This window comes from Jaculus jaculus, chromosome 9 (assembly GCF_020740685.1).
Source record: "Jaculus jaculus isolate mJacJac1 chromosome 9, mJacJac1.mat.Y.cur, whole genome shotgun sequence".
Taxonomy (NCBI): Eukaryota; Metazoa; Chordata; class Mammalia; order Rodentia; family Dipodidae; genus Jaculus; species Jaculus jaculus.
In genome coordinates, this window is record NC_059110.1 from 108125075 (window position 1) to 108152888 (window position 27814).

Consider the following 27814-nt stretch of genomic DNA (forward strand, 5'->3'; position numbering starts at 1 on the left):
AAAGAGGAAGCTGGGGCATGGGGAGTCACCTAGAAAGGTTTAAGAGAGAAGAGTGGTCATCCACTTGGTGACTTCTCTGCCCCCGCCCCCCCTGTATGTGGAAACGTGGAGCATCAGTCTCTGTTACCAGCCTCTGGCACTGACTACAGATATAAAGGTAAGTCCTTCCTGACTGGGCTCCCCTTGACTTCCAACCCATAGGCTCACACAGGTCCTCTTGCGGGAGCAGAGCCGGGACTGAGAGCCTGGAGTCCCCCCCCCACCCAATCTTCTGCTTGTGGCCAGTGGAGGTGGGTGTTCCTGAACTTGAGCTCTTGGTTAAATCATTTCTCCCGGACGCGGTGAACACGCGACCACAAATGTGCCGATTTAAACCTAGAGTTTGGTTCCTTAGGCGGGTCCGGGGAAAGGCAGATGTCACTTGTCCCTTCGGTTTTATCTTTTTACGTCGTCTTCTGCGGGCGGGGAAGCCCCTGCAGAGGCGGGCGGTGCGGCGCGGGCCGGGGATGCTCTCGCAGGGCATAGTGGAGAAAGTGCAGTTTTTATTGCCCCGATCACTTGCACGGTTTGGTGCGTCCTTCCCCAGAAAGCCCGAGTCCCGCTCCCACCCCCAGTCACCTGTGGCTTTGGGGACAAGGGTTCCGAGGTCCAGGCCTGGCACTGGGAAGGGCAGAGGCCATCGAGCCCAGCGCACGTGCAAGCCGTGCTGCTTTCGCGGCCCTCCGCGGTCACGAGTGGATCCGGGAGGGAGGTGGAGGGGACCCCGTGCACGACCCCCCCACTCCCGCGGGTGCAAAGCTCCCCGCAGGCTGGCGGCTGGCACAGTGGCCCTGGCACAGTAGGGTGGGTTTACCGACCTGCCTCCAACCCGGGCGCAACTGATGAGGGTCCTACTCCCCGCGCCCCCACCGCCCAACTCGCGCTTCTAGGATTGGACATCCAATCCCCCGCACACACCCTTCCCGCTCGCCGAGTCCCACCTTCGCCCGAGCGCCCGGAGCCTCGGGGGGCGTGGCCAGCGGGCGGCCCGCCCCTTTGATGTGCGCCGGCGCCGCGGTGATTGGCCGGTCGCTTGTGACGCGCGGGGACTGCGGTGGGTTGGGGCGCTGCGGCTGCCGCAGCGCCGGCCGCGGCTCGGGCTCCCGCTGCCCGGCATTTAAAGGGGACGCGGCGGCGGCCGGGGGGGGATGGGGGCTAGGTGGAGGGGCCAGCCCAGAAGCGCATCATCCACAGTCCCTTGGGACTGACGGGACCCGGGGAGCCCGGAGCTCAGAAACCCGGTGGGGGGGTGGATAGACACCGAGTCCCTCCCTCAATTCCCGTAAGCACCCCTGGCTCCATCCTGCATCCAGACAGCTTACCTAGAACCCCCCTTCCCACTTTACACTCCAAACTCAAGCCGGGACAGACCGAAGCCGCTGCTGCCTCCCCCTCCCCTCACACACACGTGAGTCTCGGGCTCTGGGACGGGTGGGAAGGGCCAAGAGTCTTAATGTTGGGGTGGGGGTCGTGTGGAGTTTGAGGGCGCTCCTTCGCGCGCATGGTGATGGGGGGAATCCTCGGTGGCAAAGGAATGCATGTGCCCCCCTTGGATCCTAGCTGCGTGGTGCCGCGGCGTCCCTCCGTCCCCTACTCTGACAAAGCCAAAGAGTCGGTGTCCCCCCTTGCTCCCCGCCACCCACGAGTCCTCCCTTCCCCGCGAGCTGTGCACCCCCCGCCCGCATTAGAGCGAAGCGCCCGCCAGCTGGGGGTGTGCCAGAGTGCCTGCTTTCCAGTCACCTCTAAAAATATCTCTCCTGTGCTACCCCACCGGCAGCTGCCACCAACCTGTCCCTACCCGGTGAACGATCCCCTCGCCGCTTGTCCACTCAGGGAGAGCCCACAGGGACGCCTAGCCAGACTCCCCACCGGCTCCCGGGCATACTTTTTCACGAGGCTCCCAGGAATCCCTGAGTTCAAATCCTGGTTCTGATGCTGAGTGACCCCCCCCCCCCCCCCGAGTGCATGATGTTAGATTGACTTCTCCGAACCTTTGGTTTCAGCGTGAACAAGGGAAGGGGGTTGAAGCTAGAGGTGTCTGATCTGATTGCCAGTGAATGATAAAAGGAGAGTTGTTCTTGGGCAGAGAGGGCTTGTTAGCTGTGGTGTTTCTGGAGTCCTCACTCACCCTTCTCTTCTGCATGTTTCCTGTGAAAAACTGTCCCCAAACTTTTCTGGTGGCTCTATCATTAGAATTTCAAGCAAGTGCCTTTAACCGTTGAGCCATCTCTCCAAGCCCTATCATTAGGAGAATTTCAAACTTAGGGCCTATGCCATGAGGGACATGTTTCTCTTCCCCCCTTCAGGAACCCTTCCACTCCCTTCCCATCTATTTAAGATATTTGAGAGGGGGGAGCAGATGTGAAGGCGCACACCTTTAATCCCAGCACCTTAATCCCAGCAGAGGTAGAAGGATTAATGTGAGTTCAGGGCCAGCCTGAGACTACATAGTGAATTCCAGGTTATCCTGGGCTAGAGCAAGACCCTGCCTTGGGGAGGTTGGGGGGAAGACAGGAGGGATTAGGTGTCTGATCTGATGTGGAATTAGGGTGATCGGTGCTGATAGATGGATCTAGAAAGGGACTCCTTGCCAGTCCCATCCTTATTCAAAGATCTTGCTTCCTTCTTTTATTATTTTTACTTTTTTGGCTTTTTGAGGTAGAGTCTCACTCTAGCTCAGGCTGACCTGGAATTCACTATGTAGTTTCTGGGTGGCCTCCAACTCACAGAGATTCTCCTACCTCTGCCTCCTGAGTGCTGGGATTAAAGGTGTGCGCCACCACCCCCGACTTCCTTTTTTTTTTTTTTTGAGAGACAAGAGAAAGTGAATATGGGTGCACCAGGACCTCCTGCCACTACAAACAAACTTCAGACATATGTGCCACTTTGTGCATCTGGCTTTACGTGGGTACTGGGGAATTAAACCTGGGAGGTCAAGCTTTGCAAGCAAGGGCCATCTTGCCACTTTAAGGGACTCTTGTGACAAGATGTGACCATGGTGTGGTGGCTCACGCCTATAGTCCCAGGAGGCAGAGGCGGGAGGGTTGCTGTGAGTTTGCAGCCAGCCTGGGCTACAGAGTGAGTTCCAGGTCAACCTGGCTTGAGTGAGACTCTGCCTCAAAAAGCCAAAAAAGTAAAAATAACCTCAAACTTAATCCTTCTGCCTACACTCCAAGTGCTGGGATTATAGATGTGCCACTGTGACTGATCTTTTGTTCATTTTTTCAAATTTATTTTTTTGAGATCGACATACAGAAAAAAAGGCAGATAGAGAATGGGTGTGCCAGGGTCTCCAGCCACTGCGATGAACTCCTGATGCACGCGCTACCTGTGCATTTGGCTTCATGGGTTCTGGGGAATACAAGCCTCGAACCAGGGTCCTTAGGCTTTAAGGCAAGCGTTTAACCGCTAAGCCATCTCTCCAGCCCCTGTGACTGATGTTTTGGACTGTTACCCGAGCCAGATTCCAACTGGGGATGGGTACCTGGTCCACTGTGGGATTAGAACACAGCCGCCTGGCTTTCCACTCTAGAGAGAAAAGGAACAAATTTCCCTAAATACTATTGATGGGTGAAAAGGTAAAACTGTCTTACTATGTGACATGAGCCTAATTATTACAGATCAGTAGAATATTTTAAAAAAACAAAAAAGGAAAAACAGGGCAGATGGATGTGGTAGTGCACACTTAATCCAGCTAGAAGGAAGGGAGGAAGAAAGGACCAAGTTGATCTCTGTCTGCTGGTGATCCTTTTGTAGCTCTGTATCTACTCCTTGCTTCTCTGTGTTGGGCACGTGTCCATCCCTTTGAGATTGCTTTTTACAATGGGTGTGGCATCCTCTGACCTTTCTCCTCTGACATGTGATACCAGGCAGGATTTGGGGTCAGCCTTCCCACCTTCCCTAACACGTGTCCTTTCCTTGTCCTCCACACTTCCCTCTCTTTCTCTCCCAGAGTGTCAACGAGTATCTCCTCTCCAATGCCCTCCCATTCTTTATTATTATTATTATTATTTTGGTTTTTCGAGGTTCGGTCTCACTCTGATCCAGGCTGACCTGGAATTCACTATGAAGTCTCTTATTAGCTGGGCCTGGCGGGGCACGCCTTTAATCCCAGCATTTAGGAGGTAGAGGTAGGAGGGTCGCCATGAGTTCAGGACCACCCTGAGACTACATAGTGAATTCCACACCAGCCTGAGCTACAGCAAGACTATCTCGGAAAGCCAAAAAAAAAAAAAATTATTTTCAAGCAGAGAGAGAGAAACAGAGAGAGAATGGGTGTGCCAGGGCTTCTAGCCACTACAAACAAACTCCAGATGCATGCACCCCTTTTGTGCATCTGGCTTTACATGGGTCCTGGGTAATTGAACTCAGGTCCTTAGGTTTTGAAAGCAGGTGTCTTAACTATTGAGACCCCCTTTTCAATTTTTATTGTTTATCTGAAAGTGAAAGAGCCCCACAGAGGATGAGGATGAGCATGCCAGGGCTTCGTGCCACTTTGCATGTAGCTTTACCTGGGTAGTGGATTGTTGAATCTGGCTGTCAGTCCTTCCAACCAAGTGCCTTTCACTGCTGAGTCCTCTCTCTAATCCCCCCCCCCCCCCCACACACACACACTCTTTATGCACTGTCCGTTGAGCTTGGGTTCCTTCTTCCAATTCCTCGGTCTCAGTTCTTGGGGGACAAAACCTAAGACTCATCCCATCTCGACTGAAACATTTTGTGTCAAGAGGGTATAAGGAGGGGGTGCATCTTTAGACAGAGGGTGCCGGAGACTGTACTTTGTTTCTGAAGTGCCTCTATCTATCCTGGAGGCAGAGCTGCCCTGGGATGGTCAGGAAAGTGTCACCTTGACAGTCAGAGACTTAGCGTCACCCACTGTCACCACCAGAGGGCAGCAGCCAGTCAGACCTTTGCTCACACAGTATCTTTTTGTCCCAGTCTGTGGCCTGTGTTGTCTCAATCCAGAGATAGAGAGGTGGGGGAACAGCGAGGCCCTGAAAACAACCTCTGAACCCATCTCTGACCATGTGGGTCTGATGAGTCGTGAGAACAGGAGCAAAGATGATGGGTAAACTGCAATGTACTCTACACGTGTGAGGACAACGGTCATACTGAGACATACTGAGAAGGAAGTCTGGTTCCAGCCTCTGAGATCTAGTTTTTTTTTTTTTTAATGTATTTTATTATTTATTTATTTGACAGAGAAAGAGGGAGAGGGATAAAGGGCACGCCAGGGCCTCCAGCCACTGCAGAGGAACTCCAGATGTGTGCGCCCCCATGTGCATCTGGCTTACGTGGGTCCTGGGGAATCGAACCTGGGTCCTTTGGCTTTGCAGGCAAATGCCTAAACTGCCAAGCCATCCCTCTATCCCTGAGATATAGTTTTGAGATGTCTCAGCCACTCTCACAGAATGAACTTAGGGCAAATCACTCATCCTGTCTGGGTCTTGAGGAGTGCCATCTGTAAAACCCCTGGTGTGCCAGGGGACTGCCTGAGGCTGCTAGCAAGCTGCTTCATGGCTCAAGTGCTTGTGTCCATTTGAAGGCTTTTGCTTTTGCTGAGACCTGGGAGCAGCTTCTGGGCTTGGTGGAAGGCACAAGTGGCAAAAATGAAGCCAGCAGGCAATCTCAGGTGGGCTTTTATGATTTTGTCAGGAGTTTTGGACAACAGCTGGAGGCCAACAAAGTCTGTAGAGGTGGTGCTCGGGTGATGTGCTAACCATGACCGGGTGTTTTCCAGTCGCTGGCCTGCGGTGCCTTTCTAGGGTAAGTGGGCCTTTCTGGGGCCAGGCTTTGGCCCCTACTTTTCCACTCAAGGGTGGGATGAGCCCTCCCCAGCCCCTTTCACACTTGCCTTCCCCTCCAGTGGAACTCTACTAATCCCTGAGAGCTTCCATCCCAGGTGTCTTAGATCCTCAACACCAGAGGCCCCAGGACACTGAGACTCCACCATGGATACTGGTGAAATCTGAGCCCCAGCCCCAAAATGAGGAGCTTCGACTTCAGTTTCAAAGAGTGTGCTGGGCCATCAGCACCCCAGGAATATTACAAGAGAGGGCGAGGGCTGAGGAGGCAGCTCAGTTTGGTAGAGTGCTTGCTTAGCATGCACAAAACCCTGAGTTCAATCCCCAGCACCCCATAAACCAGGCATGGTGGTACACACCTGTAATCCCAACACTTGGGAGGTATAGACATGAGGATCAGAAATTCAAGGTCATCCTTGACTACATAGTCTAAGGCTAGCCTAGGATACATGAGACCTTGTGGAGGGACCCTTTAATCCTGTCCTGGATTAAAAGACACACCTTTAATCCCAGCACTCCAGAGGCAGAGGTAGGAGGATTATTGTGAGTGCTGTGAGTTCAAGGCCAGCCTGAGAATACATAGTGAATTCCTGGACAGCCTGAGCTAGAGTGAGACCCTACCTCGAAAAAAAAAAAAAAAAAAAAGGCAGGAGGAGGAAGAAGGTTTGGAAGAATCCCAGTTTTATATGGGTGAACTGGGGTGGGAGGCCAAGGCAGGGGGGAAAAGCACTATGTTGGGTATGAAGTTGGTCACTTCAGGGACATGCAGCAAAGAGGCTCCTCCCGTCTCCAATGCTTGACCCTCTGTGCCTCACTGCCTCCCATCATCTCCCACGCTGCCCTCCCATTATGCCCTCTGGTCCAAGGAGGTCTCACTGCTTGGGACCATCCCCTTCCTGCTCATCTTCCTGCCCCAGTAGAATGTCTCCACATTTCCCTAGCATGATGTACTCCTAGCACCCCCGCCCCCAACCACCACCCCACTGTCCCCACTCCCTGCCCTTTCCTCCTCTGCCTTTTCAGTCAGGGCTGCTGTCTTTCCTCTCCTTTACCTGTCTCCCAGGTATGCCGTGGCCTGGTGCGGGAGGCTCCTATCTCCCCAAACCCCACTGCTTCTTCTGTTGCCTGCTTGCTTCGGACTCTGGCAGAAACCCAACCCGCTGATACATTCCACCCAGGGAACTGGCAAGTGATTAGTGATGAGCAGTCAGCAAAGGGCCCTGCAACTCCCCATCCCTGCTCTCCTCTCTCCCCAGCCACCCATCCAGTTGGCAGCAGCCCCCAAAGTATCTCTCTGGCTCTTATATGGTCCATGAACCCACCTACCCTGGTAATTCCGAAGGGTTAAACGCCAGTTCCCTGCCCAGGGCAGAAGCCTGAGCTCCTGACTTTCCAAGTTTAGCTCTTTGCTGCCAATCTTGGTCCAGGAAGGACCTGGCACTAATGCCTTGGTGATGCTTAAAGAGCCTTTCCTGGAGCCCAACTGGTTGAACCCACAAGGACCAAAGGGCGAAGGAGGCGCTGCTCCAGCTGCGTGGACAAGTGCTTCCTCCCACTCTTGTGTTGGGGAGGAGGGAGGAGGGTTTTCCGTGCCCTGCCTTTTGCCTGCACCAACCACATGGACCATTGATAATTTCCAAATCAACTCAGTCCGGGAGCCTCCCCAAGAAGTGATCCCTGGAAAGTGGAGCCTCCCTTCTCTTAAGCTGACCCTTGGCTAAGCCCCAGGGGCCCCATGAGCGCAGCAGCAACCGGGGTCAAGGAAGCCCTTGGTTTCAGGACTAGGATGTTCCCCCGATCAACCCTAGCACGCTTAACTGAGAGATGGGCAAAAGGGCAGACAGTGAGGATGGGGGAACAGGAGAACGCCTTGGTTATCTCTCCAGCTTAACCAGCCTTGGGTCCTCCTCAGGTCTTGGAAATGCCAGCGCACCAGGTCGTGGGCCGCTAACCAGCCTCTCCCTGGCCGGCTCCCGCCGCGCCGCCTCTCGCTTGCTTCCTCCTCCTCCTGCTGCTCTTCTCCCCCCTGCTCCCAGGACGGCGGGATGGCTGCGCAGGGCGCCCCGCGCTTCCTCCTGACCTTTGACTTCGACGAGACCATCGTGGATGAAAACAGCGACGACTCCATCGTGCGCGCCGCCCCGGGCCAGCAACTACCGGAGAGCCTCCGTGCCACCTACCGCGAGGGTTATTACAACGAGTACATGCAACGGGTCTTCAAGTACCTGGGCGAGCAGGGCGTGCGGCCGAGGGACCTGCGCGCCGTCTACGAGGCCATCCCCCTGTCGCCAGGCATGAGCGACCTGCTGCAGTTCGTAGCCAAGCAGGGCTCGTGCTTCGAGGTGATCCTCATCTCGGATGCCAACACGTTCGGGGTGGAGAGCGCCCTGCGCGCCGCGGGCCACCACGGCCTGTTCCGTCGCATCCTCAGCAACCCGTCCGGGCCCGACGCGCGGGGACTGCTGTCGCTGCGTCCCTTCCACACGCACAGCTGCGCGCGCTGCCCCGCCAACATGTGCAAGCACAAGGTGCTCAGCGACTACCTGCGCGAGCGCGCCCGCGACGGCGTGCACTTCGAGCGCCTCTTCTACGTGGGCGACGGCGCCAACGACTTCTGCCCCATGGGGTTGCTGGCGGCCGCGGACGTGGCCTTCCCGCGCCGCGGCTACCCCATGCACCGCCTCATCCAGGAGGCGCAGAAAGCCGAGCCCAGCTCCTTCCGCGCCCACGTGGTGCCCTGGGAGTCGGCGGTGGACGTGCGCCTCCATCTGCAACAGGTGCTCAAGACGTGCTGAGAACAGCCGCCGCCGCCGCCGCCCGAGCAGGGTCGGGGACCCGGAGTTGGGGGGAAGCCAGGGGTGGTGAGAGAGAAAACCTGGGCTGTTTTGGTTTTGTTTTTTTCCTACGCGCCTTTTTCTTTCCATCTTCGCTTTTGCTATGTGCTCTTCCGGGAATTTGTGAAATTCCATCCACTTGGGGAGTTTGGGAGCGGGGTTCCGAGCCGGCCCTATCTATGCATTAAAAAAACCAGCGCCGCTGCCTCCCCGCTTCCTTCCACCGCAGCCCAGTGCTACCGGAAGGGAGGGTGTGCGTACCTGGAAAGGCAGCAGTGTCCCCCTGAACTGCTAGGAAGGGTCTCCTGGTAAATGAGAGAAAGAACAGCTCCCACTGCTTTGACCGCTGCCCCGGGGACTCCCCTCCCCCAGCATTCCCTCAAGGGGACCCAGGATCCCTAAATCAGCATGCCAACACGGGACTCCCCGCGAACACAGCACCAGGTCTCCTAGATCTCGCTTCAGCCACGGCAAACCCTCCGCTAGGGCGCTCTACACCTTCTGCCCTCCTCCCATTCCCCACTCCGCCAGCCAGCCTCCGAGGAAGAACGAGCCAGAGGGAAGTCGCCTCCTGGTGGTGGTACGAGGTAGCGCACTAACCACCCACGGTAAAGCCCACCTGGGACCTCTGAAAGAGCGACTACATCTCCTCGCACCGCAGCCAGCCTCATCTATGCAGCAAGAAGAGACCAAGGACTTTACCAAAGGAGTCCCTGCACTCCCCCCTCCAATACGGAACAGAAAGCCATGACGATTTTTAAGCAGAGCCAGGGAAGCCCAAGCCCCGCCACCCTCTGATAATCCAGACCTATAAAAGAGGTGAAGGGGAACAAATTGTCTCCAGTCTCTTGCGCTGCGCCACGGTCTGAGGGGTGAGAATTGGGGTGCTCTGCTGTCAGCCCCATTTAAGTGGGGAACCCAGACTGAACACAAGCAAAGGGCAGAAAGGTATAGTCGGCGTCTGGCCATGACATCTGGGGTGTAATGGAGGGAGAGCTTAAGAGACTTGGGGAAGTGGAGAGAAGGAGGGTCTTTTGCTGGGACAGGCTGAGAGGCTCTACCAAGCAGGGGTCTTATTAGAACCGGACGTCTTCCTATTGCTCCCCCTCTGGCCATCATCAGTGGGGGTCCAGCAGAGTTCTTTTCAAAGCTGGTACTCTGCCAGGACCGGGGGCTCTGTAGACAGTGTGTTTGCGCTCCTCGGCTTGCCCGTCTACAGCAAGCTTCCGTGTGTCCCTCCTCTCTCCCCCGCAACCACTGCCCAAAGCAATGGGAGGCAGGGACGGAACACAGCCCAAGAGGTAGACAGGCCTAGCCCAGCCTTAACTGTGTGCCTTTGGTTTAGGATTCAGGAGACCCCCGTGAGGCAGTGCCTGGGGCAGTACCCGGCCACTGGGAGTGTGCTGGAGCTGTCAGCAGCTGGGCTCCACGTAGTTTCCCGGGAAGAATCCGGTCCCCTCTGAGCTCACACCTTCGCACCATCCATCAGAGTAGCGGCGGGTGACGCAGATGACGGTGCCCTCGGAGAAGGAGAGCTCGTTGTCCTTCTGACGGGTGTACGGGTACAGGGTCACCACTGTAAGGAGAGGGAACGCTTGGCTGGGCCTCCTGCCCCACCCCCAACACGGGCTCTAGGGAGAAGGCTGCATACATAGGGTAGCTTGCTTCTCCCAAGTCTTAAGACCCCTCTTCAGCTCAGTGAAATGGACCCTGGGCCCGTTCCCAGCCGGGTTCAGAACTCAGTTTAATCACAATATGAATAGGATGGGTGGGAGCAAAACAAGGTCACCCCAGGACAAAGAGAGGGAGGTGTGGATTCTTCTGGGGTGAAACAGTGGATGGAGGTCAGAGCAACAGGCCAGAAGTCTGGCAGTGGGATCTGATGCCCTTTCAGCCCCAGGACCCAAGTACCTTTCTCCAAGTACGCCTCAGGGACCCAGCTGGGCTCATCCCGTCCAAAGCCTGGTGGGGGTGGGGGCAGCAGTTCATCGGCCTCCAAGGCTGGAGGAGGCGGCAGGTCCAGCGGCGGGGGCAGCCCTGTGGCTGGGAGGGAAAGCGCGGGGGCTGTGGAACACCGCCCTGCTCCGAAAGAAGACTCCGGGGTCTAACCATTCCCAACCCTCTCCCTCCAACACGAACGCATCTCGGCCCTCCCTCACTTCTGGAGCCCATGGTAGATGCTAAGAAACATCCCAAGGGTTCTACAAGAGGAGGGGCGCACACAGTGTCTTAGCTGCCACTTAACTGGGAGGCCCTCGAGCAAGTTGCTTAACCTCCCAGCCTCAGCTGCTTGTCAAATGTGTTAAGATCCTGTCAGGGTTGCTTATTTACCTTTTGTAGAATTTTTTTTAAACTCTATTTTTATTTATTTGAGAGGGAGTAAGCGCACCAGGGCCTCCAGCCACTGCAAACAAACCCCAGACCATGCTCCCCCTTGTGCATCTGGCTTACATGGGTCCTGGGAAATCGAACCAAGGTCCCTTTGGCTTTGCAGGCAAATGCCTTAACCGCTAAACCATCTCTCCAGCCCTATTTGTTCACTTTTTTGAAATAGGGGGTCTCACTGTAGCCCAGCCGGGCCTAGAACTCACAGTGTTCCCCATCCCTCTGCCTCCCTAGCGCTGGGATTAAAGACGTGTGCCACCACACCTGGCTTCAAGGTTAGGTTTAAATGAGAGGATGCACAAGTTTCAGACACAGGACCTGGTATAAGGCAGGGACCAGGTTCCAAGGTTCACTGCTCTCCTCCCAAGTCTGAGGAGGATGGGGCCGGATCTTGCGAGGATGTGTAGGCGGTAGAAAGGACCCATGCACTCCTTACCTGGAGGGGGCGGGGACAGCTCCACCGGAGGAGGAGGGGGCGGTAAGGCCTCGGTGGAAGAGGGAGGAGGGGGTGGGGCCGGGGGTGCTGCCTGCCCCTGGGACGGAGGGACCCCACCACCGGCACCATCGGCACTTCTAAAGACCAGAGTAAGAAGGATTAGGAAACGCCCCCTGTAACAGCGAGGGACCCCCACCAATTCAGTCCCAAAACCTCACCCCTGTGATCACGCGTCTTAACTCCAGTGGTCACCGGGGACAAGTGACAGGAGGTCCCTCTGAAAAGCCCACCTCCCGTCGTCCGCCCACCCACTTGGCTCTGTCGGGGCTCACCCGGCCGAGGCCAGGGAAGAGGCAGACGAGGCGGCGGACAGCTTGCCGTCGGGCAGCACCGGGAGCTGCACGGGCTCGGGAATCCGGGGTGGTCTCCTGGGGGCGGGGTGGGTTGGCATGAGGACCCGGGGCGGGCCACATGCCAGCAGGGCTCGGGTTGCAGGCGCATGGGCAAGCTGGCGTTTGGGGAAAGCGTGGCATCCGGAAGCATCGAGACTCGGGGTGCTGAGGGCGGGGGCGGCGGGTGGGGACAGGGCTGGGCTGGCCCGGGTGGCCGCGGGCGAGCTCGGCCTCACCCCAGCGTGGCAGAGGCGGGTGCGGTCGGCGCCTTGATGCTCTTGCGAGACAGGGTACCGGTTCGCGACAGCTGCGTGCTCAGGTCCTGGAGGGAGGAGGGAGGGCTGACATCAGGGGCTGGGGGCAAGTCGCTACCCCCATCCGAGACAGGAAATGGGGGAGGGGAGGGACGGGTGAGAACTGGGAGTGGGGAGCCGCGGACTCAGCAAGTTCCCACTTCCACTTCCCAGCCCAGCCGCTCCCGTGGCCTCACCTCCACCCCTTCCAGCCTGGCACAGCGTGGGCCGCAGGTCTGCCACAGGCCCGACAGAACCGCGCAAAGGAACTCCCAAGTACAGACACACGGCTGTGGGCCCCTTCCTCCACACAGCCACAAGAGGCTGAGTGGGCCTCTCAGCATTCCCACGCCATCTCAAGCCTCAGGGATCTGGGTGGCTTGGTGATCTTTAACTATTTTAAAAATTATTGTTATTTTATTTGCAGGCAGAGAGACAGAGAATGGGCGCGCCAGGGCTTCTTGAGATTGCATTCAAACAAAAGAGACGTATGTGCCACCTTATGCATCGGGTCTTAACGAGAGCACTGGGTATCAAACTCTAGTCGTTAGGCTTTGCAGGCAAGCGCCTTAACAGCTGAGCCATCTGGTCGTCTTTAACTTTGATTAGGCCTTAATCCCAGCATGAGCTGAGGAAGGGGTGGGGAGAGAAGACGTGACATTTAGAATCGCCCCGCTTGTCATTTTCATACAGCTGTGGAACTGATCTCCCTAAGTTCAGGGTAGAGGGCAGGACACCTAGAGGGCAGTGTCCTTGCTAGGGTGGGACTCCACGTGCAAGACAGCACCTCTGCTAACTGATGGGGCGTCCCCAAGGATGGGCCTGCGGGGTCCCCATCCTCTGTTTGCCTCACTAGAGACAAGACAAAGGGGACTTTAACTGAAGCACAAGGAGTCCGTTGGGGGCTGGGCATGTGCTCAGTGGTGGAACTTGTGCTGACTTCCTGGGAGTCTGGGTTCCATCCACACCACCAGAAAATAATAATAATTTTGGGCAGCAGGGAGAACTTAACTGGTGCCAGCCTAGTAACTGAAGGAGACAGGGAACTTTTCCCTTTTGGAAGGGGGTGATTAATATCAAGAGCATCAGGAACAGAAGAACGTCTCTGCTAATCTGAGATATCACAGTGTGAGGACAAAACGGACTTGACAAAGTGAGATGGGCGTGCGTGAGTGTCCTTTCCTAGTGAGAAGAGAACACTAGATTCGGTACCCCTTTCCACCAAGCCCCCTCGGTGTCTGCCCCCTCCCCCTTCCCCCCTCCCCCCAACAGCAGCTCCTGCGTGAAGGCTCAGAGCAGTGACCTCAAACCCCCAGACAGAGGAAGTTGCCGTTCTCATGTGGCTGGGAAGCGGTTCTCATGCACACCCTGATGCCCTCCCTTCCCCCTCTTCCCCTTCACACATACACCCAGCACCCATGGGTGGGGAGAGCAGAGGATCTTTTGCAGCAGAACAGTATAGGATAGAATGGCTTCCATCATGGACCTGGGCAGGAAGAGAAGCTCGGGGGATGGCTCCATGAAGTGTGAGAGAAAGAAGGGGTTGCAAGGTGGGGACAACAGCATGGAAGAGAACAGGGATCCTGCTGGAGAGATGGCTTAGTGGTTAAGGCACTTGCCTGCAAAGTCTAGGGACCCAGGTTTGATTCCCCAGAACCCAGGTAAGCCAGATAGATGGTGGCGCATGTGTCTGGAGTTTGTTTGCAGTAGCTAGAAATCCTGGCACACTCATTCTCTCTCCCTCCTTCTCTCTCATAACTAAACAAACAATAAGTAAATACTAAACAGAAAAAAAAAAAAAGCCTTGAGTCAGGAGAGGGTAGGTGGTGATACTGGGGAAGGACAGGCCCCACCTTACCTTGATGCCATGGCCAATGCCATCCAGGCAGCCAAAGTTGAGAGGCCTCCTACAGTAGGGTGTGAGAGTGGGCAGGCTCTCGGGAGGGATGATCTTCTGGCCAGGTGGCAGCCGCTGAACAGTGGCTAAGGTGCCAATCTCCCTTCGAGCCACTTTTTCCATATGCATGTTCACCATCTGTGTGACAGGGTTGGAAGTACCAGTGAGAGGCCATCTGTATCACACCCTCTTCCCTTTGAGAGGGAAGGAGAAGAGACTTTTGGGTGTAGGCAGGGAAATCCTGAGCGTGAGTTCTGTGCCCATGACCACACAGCAACTGGGACAAGAGTAGCAGGGGAGGATGGAGCCACTTTGGAGAAACTTCCTGGTGGAAGAGAAGGAGGGTTATTATTAGCTGCTCAGGAACCAGAGGACAAGGGAAAACAATATCCCAGGGGATGCTGGGAAGGGGCTGAAGGACAGGCCAAACCCTGGAGCCGAGGGGCACAAAGTGAAGAAGACGTAGAATTGTTATGGGATCAGCTCTCCCTTTGGGCGGGGGGGGGGGGGGAATATGTGAATTAACTTCTTCTTGGCATGTTCCATGGAACAGCCTCCAGCCCCAGGGATGAGAGGAAGGCACGCCCCATGCCCTGACCTTGCGGGAATGCACAAGCAGGCCACGTGTGTGTGTGCTTTATGGGGCAAACCTTGGGTCAGGAAGGAAGGCCGAGGGTGTGTAAAATACAAGGGTTGGGGTTCTGATTGATGGTGGCAAGGAAGGACTCCAGGGCTGAAGATGGCCTTGCCTAGCAAGCACCCTGGGTGGAGGACATTTATGAAGTCACTGGCTGAATTTTTTGATGCAAACAGGATCGTTCTGCGGCTCTCCTATGCTGAATGAGGACTGGCAGTGTGATTGCCAGATACTGTTTTTAGGCATCTGGGGCAGCCGTTAGAGAAATAAAAACTGCTTAGGGAAACGTTGCATGTGACAGACAGCAAGGCCCCCTCATTGCAACACAGCCAGAGACGGGACCCCAACGCTTGGGAAGAGCCAGTATCCTGTCGTCTACTCGGCCGTGTGACCATGGAAGACAGCTGCAGAGAAGAGCCAAGGACCCACACCCGATGCCTTCCCACACCCTCACCTGGCCCAGCGTGCTGACTCGGGCTTCCATGTGACGTAGGCTGGCCCCTTGCAGGTCTAGCATTCGAAGTGTGTTCCCCGCCAGGTTGCCCACCTGGTAGGCCACACTGGCCAGGGCCTGGGTGGTGAAAGCCATGGTCTCCTCCAGTGCCTTCCGCTTGTCTGTGGCCTGAAATACACACAGCCCTGGCATGAGGCCAGCACATTCCACTGGGTCCTTGCCGGGGTGGAATGGAAGGGGAAGGGATTCAGGGAAGGCAGGAGCTGAGTTGGGAGAAAGTGACAATACTAAGATGTTCAAGGTGGCTTCCAGAAGAACGATGTAGTGGAATGCACTCAGGACGCTAGGAAAGCAAGTCTGCGGCCTTGGAGACTGACGACGGGGGCGGGAAAGATAGTCCTCCCGCAGTCCAGCTGAGGAATGGAGTGGAGAGGACCCTACGGTCTTCCTGGGAACTTCAATTAAGTGTCCCTTTGGGGGTTAGAGGGTGATTTGTAGAAAAGAAAGAAGGCGATACTGGCTAGAGAAGGCATTGTTAAATTTAAAAACCAATTAGCAGGGCTGGAGGGATGGCTTAGTGGCTAAGACGTTTGCTTGCAAAGCCAAAGGACCCAGGTTCGATTCCCCAGGACCCACGTTAGCCAGATGCACAAGGGGGTGCATGCATCTGGAGTTCGTTTGCAGAGGCTGGAGGCCCTGAGCACCCATTCTCTCTCCCTCTCTCTCTCTTTCTCCCTCTTTCTCTCTGTCAAGTAAATAAATAAAAGTAAAATATTAAAAAAAAAAAAAAACAACTAGCAGGGCATGGTGGCGCTCGCCTTTAACCCCAGCACTGCCAGCACTGTGAGCACCGTGCGTGCCGCCTGTCACACTTGGGTCACCTTGTGCGTCTGGCTTATGTGGGACCTGGAAAGTCGAACGTGGATCCTGAAGCTTCACAGGCAAACGCCTTAACTGCTAAGCCATCTCTCCAGCCCCAGCTTTGGTTTTAAAATCTAAATTTCTGACCATGGCCGACAGACAGGTCTTCAGGTCTGACTCCTGCTTCTCTCTCAACCTCTTTGGGTACCAGTCACATTGGAGTTCTAATGTTATTTTATTTATTTATTTATTTATTACTTTATTATTATTATTATTTGGTTTTTCAAGGTAGGGTCTCACTCTAGCACAGACTGACCTGGAATTCACTATGAAGCCTCAGGGTGGCCTCGAACTCTCAGCAATCCTCCTACCTCTGCCTCCAGAGTGCTGGGATTAAAGGCTTGCGCCACCACTCCAGACCTGGAGTCTTTCTCATTAGTTAGTTTTGGTTTCAGCTGCCCTCATCACCCTAAGATTTCCCCATCTCTACTGACTCACTGTCATACTTGCCTTGTTCTTTTTCTTCGTCCCCCTCACCCCGCCCTCAAATGTAAGCGCCGTGGAAGTGGAGAGCTTGTCTGCTCTGGTCTACATCTCATGCTGGAATAGTTCCCAGTACACCAAAGATATTTAATAAATATGCATGTGTTGCCTCCTTGCAGATTGAAAGGAACCCACACACTGGCAGGGCAGCTTCCTACAGCATGCCAGACACTGGCCTGGGCCATATAGCCAGTCTGTGGACGGGGGGTGGGCAAAAGACAAAAGAAGACTTTTGTGGGTCCCAGATCTAACTGTGGGGACTGGGCAGACCTTCTCTGGTCTCTTGCTTCCCCAGGCAACTTCCTCCTGCCCCTTCTGTCACATGCTTGCTGCATTTTTGCCTGTCCCTTTCTTTCTCTCTCTCTCTCTCTCGTTTTTCGAGGTAGGGTCTAGCTCTAGCCCAGGCTAACCTAGACTTCAGTATGTAGTCTCAGAGTAGCCTTGAACCCACGGTGATCCTCCTATCTCAGCCTCCCAAGTTTTGTTTTCTTTTTTCCTTTATTTTTATTTATTTGAGAGTGACAGAGAGAGAAAGAGGCAGATAGAGAGAGAATGGGCGTGCCAGGTCCTCCAACCACTGCAAATGAACTCCAGATGCGTGCGCCCCCTTGTGCATTGGGCTTACGTGGGTCCTGGAGAATCGAGCCTCAAACCAGGGTCCTTAGGCTTCACATAGGCAAGTGCTTAACCACTAAGCCATCTCTCCAGCCTTTTTTATTTTATTTATTTATTTATTTTTGGAGAGAGAATGGGTGTGACAGAGCCTCCAGCTGCTGCAAAGGAACTCCAGGTGCATACACCACCTTGTGCATCGGGCTTACAGGCTTACATGTCCTGGGGAGTTGAGCCTGGGTCCTTTGGCTTTGCAGGCAAGTGCCTTAACTGCTACTCCATCTCTCCAACACCCCTCCCCCCCCTTTTTTTGGTTTTTCAAGATAGGGTCTAGCTGTAGCCCAGGCTAATCTGGAATTCACTCTGTAGTCTCAGGCTGGCCTTGAACTCACAGTGATCCTCGCACCAGAGTGCTAGAATTAAAGGCATATGCCACCATGCCTGGCCTGTCCCTTTCTCTTGACAGGCAGCAGTAAGACCTGGGACTAGTGTACCAACAGAAAATGCTACACCTTGCTACCTCCTTGATTGGGCCCTCAGGGACCCCCTCAGGACTTGCCACTGGACAGACAGCAAACCAGTCAGAACGGCATCCTGACAGAGACCGGGTGCCTCACCTCTAAGGGAGCCTGACCCAGAGCCTTCTGGGAAAATGACCCCACGGTCCTCCCTTCCCTGCCTTTCTTGCAAATTTATTTGTTTGTTTGTTTGTTTGTTTGGCTGACCTGGAACTCACTCTGTAGTCCCCTTCCCTGCCTTTCAGTTCCAACAGCAGGAAAGTGATGTTCATTTGTGTGCCAATTTACATCTCATCTGCATATGCAACCCAATTTACATCTTATCAGCGTGTGTCACCAAAAGCCTTGAATAGACAAAGATGTAAGTTCAGGAATGTTAAGCCAGAAAGGATAGCAGGTTTGATTCTAGTTAAAGACCCTTTTCTAATAAGAAAAAAAGTCAAGTCTGGAGGAACAAGAGCCTACGTCCTTCAGCTCAGTTGCCTGCTTATTCACCATGCAAATGGCCCTGACTGCAAACTCAGCCAAGCCTGACTGGGAACCCGGCACATACCCATCTGCCTCCCGTCAGTCCCCACGGGCTGCCTGACACCTGGCTGGGGTGGGGAGGGGAGGTGGGAGTCAGGCCCCATTTAAGAGCACTTCTGAGAAGTCATCTGAAACCTCCCTCCTCAGACAGGCCAAAAATGGTCACTGGTTGTGTGGCCTACTGGGGACTCCTCTAAACAAGGAGAGGAGCCCCGGCATCCGGACCTGGGCCGGGGCAGTGCCCTGGATGCTTGTGGTGTCGCCATACTAGAATGGAGTTTCCTCACCCACGTGTGCCTTTCATTGTTCCAATGGGTGTCAGTAATGAGGCTAAGGAGATAGCTCAGCCTTTGAAGACACTTGGAAAGCCTGCAGGTCCAGGTTCGATTCCCCGGTACCCACCCAAGGACAGATGCCAATGAATTCCAGACACATGGACCACCTTGTGCATCTGGCTTACATAGGTCCTGGGGAACTGAACCTGGGTCCTTCAGCTTTGCAGGCAAACGCCTTAACTGCTAAGCCATCTCTCCAGCCCTTGCCTGTCATTCTCAAGGGAACAAAGAAAACCGAGGAGAGAGCGAGCGAGCAAACAGCTAAACTGACCCAAGTCACACAGCGTGGCAGGTGAAGAAGGCGGCAGAGGAAGGAACTCAAGTGAGAAGCTAGGGCGCCAAAGCTGACCTGACCTCGGACGAGTCACCGCTCTCCTCTGAGCTCCTGTTTTCAGTGTGTGTGTGTGTGTGTTCACTTGCAAGTGTGCACACATGTGGAGGCCAGAGGAAGATGTTGCTCCTTCTCTATCTCTCCTTTGCCTTACTTCTCCAAGACAGTCTCTCACTGAACCTGGTGTTCCTCATTTTCCAGCTACCCTGGCTGACCAGGGAGCCCCCCAAATCCTCCTGTGTCTACCTGCTCAGCACTGGGGTTATAGGCATGCTCAGACATGCCTGGCTCTTTTTTTATATATTTATTATATTTTTATTTATTTATTTTACAAAGAGGAAGAGAGAGAGAATGGGCCTGCCAAGACCACCAGCCACTGCAAATGAACTCTAGACGCATGCGCTCCCTTGTGTATCTGGCTAACGTGGGTCATGGGGAATTGAACCTGGGTCCTTTGGCTTTGAAGGCAAATGCCTTAACTGCTAAGCCATCCCTCCAGCCCTCTTTTTTTTTTTTTATTTTTTTAACTATGGGTGCTAAGGATTGAACTTAGTTCTTCATGTTTGCATGGTAAATGGTCTTACCCATTGAGCCATCTCTTCAGCCCTGTTTCCACATTTTTAAAAAATTATTTATTTGCAAGAGAAGGAGAGAATGGGTGCACCAGGGCTTCTTGCTACTGGATATGAAATCCAGACACAGGTGCCACTTTGTGCATCTGCCTTTACCTGGGTACTAGAGAATCAAATCCAGGCTGACAGGCTTTTCAAGAAAGCCCTTTTAACCACTAATCCATCTCCTCAGAACCCCTCTTTTCACTTTTATAAAACAGGAAATACCATGCTTGTCTTACAAGGAAACCTTGAGAATGAATGAAGGAACAGTGCTCAGTAATGGAGTTGCCCTGCCCCTCTTCCCTCTCCATCCAGGAGCCGATGTGCTCAGTCTTGGGACCCCATCAGCAGAACTGTTCGGGGCCGGAGTGGAGCTCAACAGAAGAGCACTTGCCCAACCAGCATGTGAGGCCCTGAGTTCCAACCCCAGTGCCTCAAACACTTAAGAACAAATCATCATCAACAACAAAAAAGAAAGCAGGTTTGTGTGGTGGTATATGCCTGTGATCCCAACACTTGGGAGGCTGAAGCAGGAAAATGATGAATTCAAGGCCAGCCCTGGCTATTAGTATTGAGTTCTAGGTCGGCCTTGGTTACAGTGAAACCTTGCCTCAATAAAGAGAGAGAAAGAAAGAAAAAGACATATTGCTTTTATTTCCCCCCCTTTTGGTTTTTCGAGGTAGGGTTTCGCTCTAGCCCAGGCTGACCTGGAATTCACTCTGTAGTCTCTGGGTGGCCTCGAACTCACAGCAATCTTCCTACTTTCCCCAGTGATGGGGTTAGATTAAAGGCGGCATGTGCCACCACACACCGCTAAGATTGCTTTAAAAAAACAAATTGCTCTCGAATGCCTCCTCTGTCATGTTTGGCCAGCTCCTTGCTGCCAATAGTCTTGTCTAAGTCCCCTACGTCTGCCTCAGGCCCGTCAGACCCCTTCTCTTAAGCACAGTCTACTTTCACTTCCTTCCACTCCCCCTCACATAGCAAGGACTGAACCCCTCTCCCCCCTACGATGTGTGGAAAGTTCTGTCGCCTCCCCTAGAGCAAGCCTGGAAAATGGCATGATGTACCAGCACTGGCGTGGGGAAAGGGCCGGCGTGCTTCTGAAGCGAGGGATGTGCGAGAGGTGAGCTGCGGTGATGAGACTGGAGGACCAGGTGGACAGCAGGCTGCTGTCTGTCCCCCCAGCTCTGAGGCCCCAGCAGAAAGCAGGGGTGCTGTGAGCGCTTGGGGCGTGCGGGATCCGAGCCTGGCTGGGCTGATGGAACTTCAGCATTGCTCAAGCGAGTCCAGAACAAGCACCTGTCAGATGGGTCCCCTGACCCTGCTGGGGTACCAGGCTGCAGGTCCCCCCCACCCCGCCCAGAGGGGAGTCCGGCCAGCTCCCCCCCCCCCCCCCCCCGCTACCCACCTGCAAGTAGCTGGCTTCACAGTAGTCGGCCACCCGCAGCAGGGCGCTGTGGTTGCCCCGCAGAGCCTCCTGGCCCGTGGGGATCTCAAACTCCTGTAGCTGCTGCAGCTCCTCCATGGCTGGGCCTCAGTGGGGCTCCCCGGGGAGCCTGCTGGTTTTGAGCCTCACCCTGGCCCTGATTGGCCGCTCGGCCTCCCCTCCTCTCACTGCTTTTGGTTTCCTCTGGGTGAGAGACTCAAACCTGCTTGCAAAGGGACAGGCGTGCGCATTCCGGGACAGGAGGAAGTCAGACCCTACCGTCCTGGGCCTGTGCTTCTCCGTCCAGGGCCCAGAGGAAGGGGGAAGCCAGGGGCCTGTTTGGGGGCCCAGCCTCCCAATCCCACCCATCAGAGGAAGCCCAGGTCCAGGCAACTGTGATTGCTCCTTGGACCCAGAGAGGAAGCTGGTCGGTTGGGGTGGGGGATGGGATAGGAGCCTAAGGAGGAAGGGGCCGGCCTGCTGTGGGGAGGTGGATTTTCCACTCATGGAAGAGGGGAGGAAAGGGCAGAGGGTGGGGGCTTCCTTGGGAAGCTCGGGGATGAGTCACCGCAGGACAGGGAGTACAGGGTGGATAGGATGTGATCAGTCATAGTGGAGCGAGCGGAATAGGGCCCACAGCACAGCAAACCATGGAGAATGGCCCTGAGCAGAAAAGAGAGGAATCAGGATCAGACGCGAGGGAGTCACAGCCAGAGTTCCTGGAAAACCAAGGTCAAACCGGTGAAAGGTCAAGTTGGCCAAAGTTCTACCACACAGGCTTTGTGCCTGATGGAGGTAAGGTGAGGTGAAGTTAGTAGTGTGAGGGACTGATTAGCAACAGGAAGCCCTAGGACTCCAGACAACTGGAGGCTTAGATTCCGGATAAATGTGCCAGTTTTAGGCCTCGTGGGTGGATAGAAGAGTGAACGGGTCTCCGAAGGCATGGGTCCAGGTCCGTGCTTTCATGGAGAATTACACTAGATGATCCCAAGAAACCTGTTCCAATCTCAAAATCTCTGTTTTATTTATTTATTTAAGAGAAAGGGGAGGGGAGGGCGGGAGAATGGGCCTGCCAGGGCCTCCAGCCACTGCAAACGAACTCCAGATGCGTGCGCCCCTTTGTTCATCTGGCTTTACATGGACACTGGGGAATGGAACCCCGGTCCTTAGGCTTCGCAGGCAAGTGCCTTGACAGCTGAGCCATCTCTCCAGCCCCACTCTCAAACTCCTGTAGCTCCCAGCTGTGAGTGGGACTTGGTCCTGAGGCAACAGGCCGCCCGCCACTCCTCCATCACCCGCGTCTGTCATCATCCAGGGCAAAGTCAGAGGAACCCCGCTGACCTCGTTGGTGCCTTAACGACTACTGAAGGGAGTCTCTTGCCATCGTAAGGTGTCAGGCAGCGCAGGGGCTCAGTGTCTGATAAATGACATAACACCAGCAGTTCTAGGAGGGATGGAGACAAAGAGCAGAATGTGGAGGTGTGGTGGGGGAGAACAGGAGTCCGACACTCCAGGCTCAGAAGGAGGTGTGAGGCTGAAGAGATGGCTTAGCAGTTAAGACACTTGCCTGCAAAGCCTAACAACCTGGGTGTGATTCCCCAGTACCCAAGTAAAGCCATATGTACAACGTGGCCCATGCTTCTGGAGTTCATTTGCAGCCTCTACAGGCCCTGGTGCACGCACTCTCCTCTCCCTCCCTTTCTCCTCTCTCCTTGCAAGTAAATAAATAATTTAAATTAAAAAAAAAAAAAAACAACACTGCTGGCCCAGCATTTGGGAGGCAGAAGTAGAAGAATCACTGTGAGTTTGAGGCCACTACATAGTGGATTCCAGGTTGGCCTGGGCTACAGTGAGACCCTACCTCAAGAAAAAGAAACCAGGCATGGTGGCGCACACCTTTAATCCCAGCATTCAGGAGGCAGAGGTAGGAGGATTGCTGAGAGTTCGAGGCCACCCTGAGACTACATAGTTAATTCCAAGTCAACCTGAACCAGAGTGAGACCCTACCTCAAAAAAAAAAGGAGGTGTGGAGGCCAAGATGCAAGGACATGCGTATTGGGGTGGCCATAACCCCTAGTAGGCTAACTGCAGAATATCATAAGTGAGGGTTTGGGTTTTTGTTTTTGTTTTCGAAGGTAGGATCTTGCTCTAGCCCAGGCTAACCTGGAATTTACTATGTTTTTTTTTTCTTATTATTATTTTTTGTTTGTTTGTTGTTTCTTTTCAAGGTAGGGTCTCATTCTAGCCCAGGCTGACTTGGAATTCACTATGTAGTCTCAGGGTGGCCTCGAACTCACAGCAATCCTCGAGACCTCGAGTGCTGGGATTAAAGGCATGCATTTTGAGCCATGTCTGGCTCAAAAGTCTGTTTCTAGAGTCAGTGGAGAATGAGCCCACAGGGAAATCCGATAGGAACCAAGGCTTCCCAATGGGAAAATTGTGAGCTGGTCTGGGACTTGACCCCTGGAGCAGGCTTATGGGTTAAGGGGAGGCAGACCGAATGAGCATGTAGGCTGGGGAGGCAGAGATCCTGGGGAAGGGGGTCAATTCAGGAGTGAGGCTGATGCAGAGGTGGGGTGATGGAAGACCTAAGGGCTGAATGTCAGTGTCTGCTCTGAGGCTCAGCCGGGAGCTGGGCTTAGAACCATGAGCTCATGATCAGCTTAGGTGTCAGAGATTTGGCTTTCCAGACCATCTGCCTGATCTGAAGATTTTCAGCTGATGAGGAACTAGGAGGCTCACAAAGCATCTTGACTGGGTCCCGGACCAGAGACGGAGCGTGTGCTGGCAGGTGAGGCTTTGGGGCACTGGGCTGGGATCTAGCCTTTTTTTCTTTTTTGTTTCCTTCGGTTTTTCGAGGTAGGGTATTGCTCTCACCCAGGCTGACCAGGAATTAGTCTCAGACTGGCCTCTAAGTCATAATAATCTTCCTACCTCTGTCTCCAGAGTACTGGAATTAAAAGGCATGCACCACCATGCATGACTAATATTTCTTTTTTTTTTTTTTTAAATTTTTTTTGTTTGTTTGTATCTAATATTAGGATTAGGCTCTCCTAGCTACCCTGCAGGGGGTATAGTAACAAAATTATTGTCAGAAATAAGGCCGGGCGTGGTGGCGCACGCCTTTAATCCCAGCAGTTGGAAGGCAGAGGTAGGAGGGTCGCTGTGAGTTCAAGGCCACCCTGAGACAACAGAGTGAATTCCAGGTCAGCTTGGACTAGTGTGAGACCCTACCTCGAAAAACCAAAAAAAAAAAAAAAAAGAAGAAGAAGAAATGTGCTCTGTACATGATGAGCCAGGCAGCATATGAAAATATTTTACATGTGTCATTCTCACAATGATCATGAACACTACTGCTACATGGCTAAAGACGTTCACAGTTGTCCTTAGCTATATAACAAGTTTAAAGTATTCTTGGAATACACGAGACCCTGTCTCAAAAAAGGACCTGGGGAGGGGGAGCTGGAGAGATGGCTTAACGGTTAAACGCTTGCCTGTGAAGCCTAAGGACCCCAGTTTGAGGCTCGATTCCCCAGGACCCTTGTTAGCCAGATGCACAAGGGGGACGCATGCGTCTGGAGTTTGTTTGCAGTGGCTGGAGGCCCTGGTGCGCCCATTCTCTCTTTCTCGCTCTATCTGCCTCTTTCTCTCTCTGTCTGTCGCTCTCAAATAAATAAATAAAAATAAACAAAACAATTTTTTTTAAAAAAAAGACGGGGTTAGGGAGATGGCTCAGCGGTTAAAGGTGCTTGTTTGCAAAGCCTGCTGATCCAGATTCAATTCCCCAGTACCTATGTAAGGCAGACATACAAAGTGTCATATGTGTTTGGAGGCTCTGGTTTGTGTTCTCTCTCTCTCTCTACCTCTCTCCTCTCTTTCTCTTGCAAATAAATAAATTAAAAAATATTTACTTTTTATTTAAGACAGAGAGAAAAAGAGGCAGAGAGAGAAAGAGAGAGAGAGAATGGTTGTGCCAGGGCCTCTAGCCACTGCAAACCAACCCCAGAAATATGTGTCCCTTTGTGCATCTGGCTTGCATGGGTCCTTCGGCTTTGCAGGCAAGCTCATTAACCACTAAGCCATCTCTCCAGCCCTAAAATATTTTTTACTTATTTATTTTCAAGGAGAGATAGAATGTAGCGCACTTGCCAGGGCCTCCAGCCACTGCAAACGAACTCCAGACGCATGCACCACTTTGTACATCCGACTCTGTATGGGTTCTAGGGAATAAAACCCTGGTCGTACGGGTTTGCAGGCAAGCGCCCCAACTGCTGGGCCAGCCCTCCAGCCCATTTTTTGTTTGTTTGTTTTGGTTTTGGTTTTTTCAAGGTACAGTCTCACTGTAGCTCAGGCTGACCTGGAATTCACTATGTAGTCTCAGGGTGGTCTCAGACTCACAATTTACTACCTCTGCCTGCTCAGTGCTGGGATTCAAGGCATGGGCCACCACACCTGGGTCCCTTTTCTTTTTCTCTTTCTCTCTTTTTTTTTTTTTTTTTTTTTTTAAAGAGAATCCAGACATGGCTACACACATTCACAAATTTAGGAGACTGAAGTAGGAAGATTGCCTTGAGTTCAAGGCCACCCTTGGAGTGAGTTCCATGTCATCCTGAGCTAGAGTGAGACACCACCTTGTAAAAGGAGCCAGAGATAAATTTTTAAAGCATTTTTGGGGGCTGGGGAGATAGCTCAGTCTGTAAAGTGCTTTGAAGCATGAGGATCTCAGTGTGATCCTAATACCTATGTGAAAATGCCAAGCATAATGGCGTACATCTGTAATCCCAGTGCTAGAGTCAGGCAGATCCCTGGGGCTCAATCAGTCTAACCTAATTAGTGAGTTTCAGGCCAATGAGAAACCCTGTCTCAAAGAGAGGTTGAAGCCGGGCATGGTGACGCACACATTTAATCCCAGCACTCAGCGCTTTGTAGGCAGAGATGGGAGAATTGTCATGAGTTTAAGGCCACCCTGAGACTACATATACATCGTGAATTCTAGGTCAGCCTGAACTAGAGTAAGACTCTGCTTCAAAAAGAAAAAAAAAGGTGGGGGACTAGAGGGATGGCTCAGCTGTTAAGGCATTTGCCTGCAAAGCCAAAGGACCCAGGTTCAATTCCCCAGGACCCAGATTATTCAGATTCACAAGAGGGTGCATGCATCTGGAGTTCATCTGCAGTGGCTGGAGGCCCTGGTGTGCCCATTCTCTCTCTCTCACTTTCTCTGTCAAATAAATAAAATATTTTTTAAAAAAACAGACAGTGGGCTGGAAAGATGGCTTAGCAGTTAAGCACTTGCCTGTGACACCTAAGGACCCCGGTTCGAGGCTTGACTCCCCACGACCCACGTTAGCCAGATGCACAAGGGGGCGCACGCACCTGGAGTTCATTTGCAGTGGCTGGAGGCCCTGGCGCACCCATTCTCTCTCTCTCTCTCTCTCTCTCTCTCTCTCTGTTTCTTTCTCTGTCTGTCTGTCTATCACTCTCAAATAAATTAATTAATTTTAAAAAGTGGACAGTGTACTTAAGGAATGATACACAATGTTGTCACCTGGCTTCCACACACACATACATACCTGCACACATATAACACATGTACACAAATGTAAAAAAAAAAAACAAAAAACGGTCCGAGCTGGGCATGGTGGTGCATGCCTTTAATCCCAGCATTCAGGAGGCCAAGGTAGGAGGATTGCCATGAGTTCCAGGCCACCCTGAGACGACATAGTGAATTCCAGGTCCGCCTGGACTACAGTGAGACCCTACCTCGGAAAACTAAAAAGGAAAAGAAAAATCTACCTGAGTCATAGGGTGCAATCCCTCTTTGTTCCAAACTCTCTACCCTAAGAGAAACTCCTTTCTCTCTTCTATTTTGTCCTTAGAAAGAGGTTCATATATAAGGACAAAGATCAGACTGGAGCTTCCTCTCCTAAGCCTATGCTCATGACTGGGCAGGGTGCGGACAGTTACAGGGAAGATAGTGACTGATGAGGGCCCTGAACTGAGGGATACAGAGGAAAGAGGGTAGAAGGCAAAGTGTGGAGCAGGCAGAGGTGATGGTTACCAGCTCCTTTCTCTGGGACCAGCTCTCTCCAGAGCCTGATGGCCCAGGACCTCAGCGAGAAGGAGCTCCTGAGAATGGAGGTGGAGCAGCTGAAGAAAGAAGTAAAGAACCCTCGTGCTCCGGTGAGCCTCCCCGCCTCTCTTTCCTCTTCTCTGTCTCTATCGTTGTTTGTTTGTTTTTTTGAAGTAGGGTCTCGTTCTAGCCCAGGCTGACCTGGAATTCACTATGTCATCTCAGGGTGGCTTCGAACTCACAGCAATCCTCCTACCTCCTCCTTCTCCCAAATTCTGGGATTAAAGGCATGCGCCACCACGCCTGGCTCTTTCCTATCTCTTCCGTTTGCAATGGAAGAAGGAAGTGATGGGAGCAGTGCCTCTAGGCTGGAGTAGGATGTAGCAGGAAGCTGGGGTTCCCTTTACTTCCTGGGCATTGCAGAGAGCCTCAAAGCTGTGGGGGACCCCGGTCAGATCATGTGTACGAGCGTCACCCCCTGCTGTCCCTTTGCCCTCCTCCTCTTTGGCCTCCATCCTTACCCCACCCAGAAGCCCATTTTAGCTGGCCAATTCACGGATCCTGAGAAAATCAACAAGCATTGTAATCATATTTTATCATCTCACAGATTTCCAAGACAGGAAAGGAAATCAAAGAATATGTGGAGGCTCGAGCAGGGAGTGACCCTCTTCTCAAAGGCATCTCAGAAGACGAGAACCCCTTCAAGGAGAAAGGCACCTGTGTGACGAGCTGATGGCCTACGGTATCCGGCCCTCTGTCTGTCTGAGCAAGTGTTCTGGGACACCCAGGGGACCAGTGATGT

The 27814-nt window shown here is 53.4% G+C and overlaps 3 protein-coding genes across 8 annotated transcripts; 2 read left to right on the plus strand and 1 right to left on the minus strand.

Moving 5' to 3' along the window:
• Phospho1 (phosphoethanolamine/phosphocholine phosphatase 1) lies at positions 1-9511 on the plus strand. Of its 4 annotated transcripts, none has more exons than XM_004655544.2 (3): positions 1-157; positions 5695-5805; positions 7756-9511. In XM_004655544.2, the coding sequence occupies exon 3, from the start codon at positions 7889-7891 to the stop codon at positions 8636-8638; it is 750 nt and encodes a 249-aa protein (XP_004655601.2). In that variant the 5' UTR covers positions 1-157; positions 5695-5805; positions 7756-7888; the 3' UTR covers positions 8639-9511. The 4 variants fall into 4 exon arrangements, with proteins under 4 accessions (XP_004655601.2, XP_045014449.1, XP_045014450.1 ...); XM_045158514.1 differs by having other exon boundaries at positions 7880-9511; XM_045158515.1 differs by lacking the exon at positions 1-157 and adding an exon at positions 272-290 and having other exon boundaries at positions 7880-9511.
• Positions 9086-21383, minus strand: Abi3 (ABI family member 3). The gene is made up of 8 exons (XM_004655541.2): positions 20925-21383; positions 15172-15339; positions 14042-14218; positions 12127-12212; positions 11831-11926; positions 11499-11635; positions 10589-10720; positions 9086-10253 (listed from the first exon to the last, which is right to left on the minus strand). The coding sequence occupies exons 1-8, from the start codon at positions 21039-21041 to the stop codon at positions 10090-10092; spliced, it is 1077 nt and encodes a 358-aa protein (XP_004655598.2). The 5' UTR covers positions 21042-21383; the 3' UTR covers positions 9086-10089.
• Positions 20574-27814, plus strand: Gngt2 (G protein subunit gamma transducin 2). 3 transcript variants are annotated; one of them, XM_045158517.1, is made up of 4 exons: positions 21591-21737; positions 23633-23733; positions 27023-27122; positions 27620-27814. In XM_045158517.1, the coding sequence occupies exons 3-4, from the start codon at positions 27039-27041 to the stop codon at positions 27743-27745; spliced, it is 210 nt and encodes a 69-aa protein (XP_045014452.1). In that variant the 5' UTR covers positions 21591-21737; positions 23633-23733; positions 27023-27038; the 3' UTR covers positions 27746-27814. The 3 variants fall into 3 exon arrangements, with proteins under 3 accessions (XP_045014451.1, XP_045014452.1, XP_004655854.1); XM_045158516.1 differs by lacking the exons at positions 21591-21737; positions 23633-23733 and adding an exon at positions 20574-20639; XM_004655797.2 differs by lacking the exon at positions 23633-23733.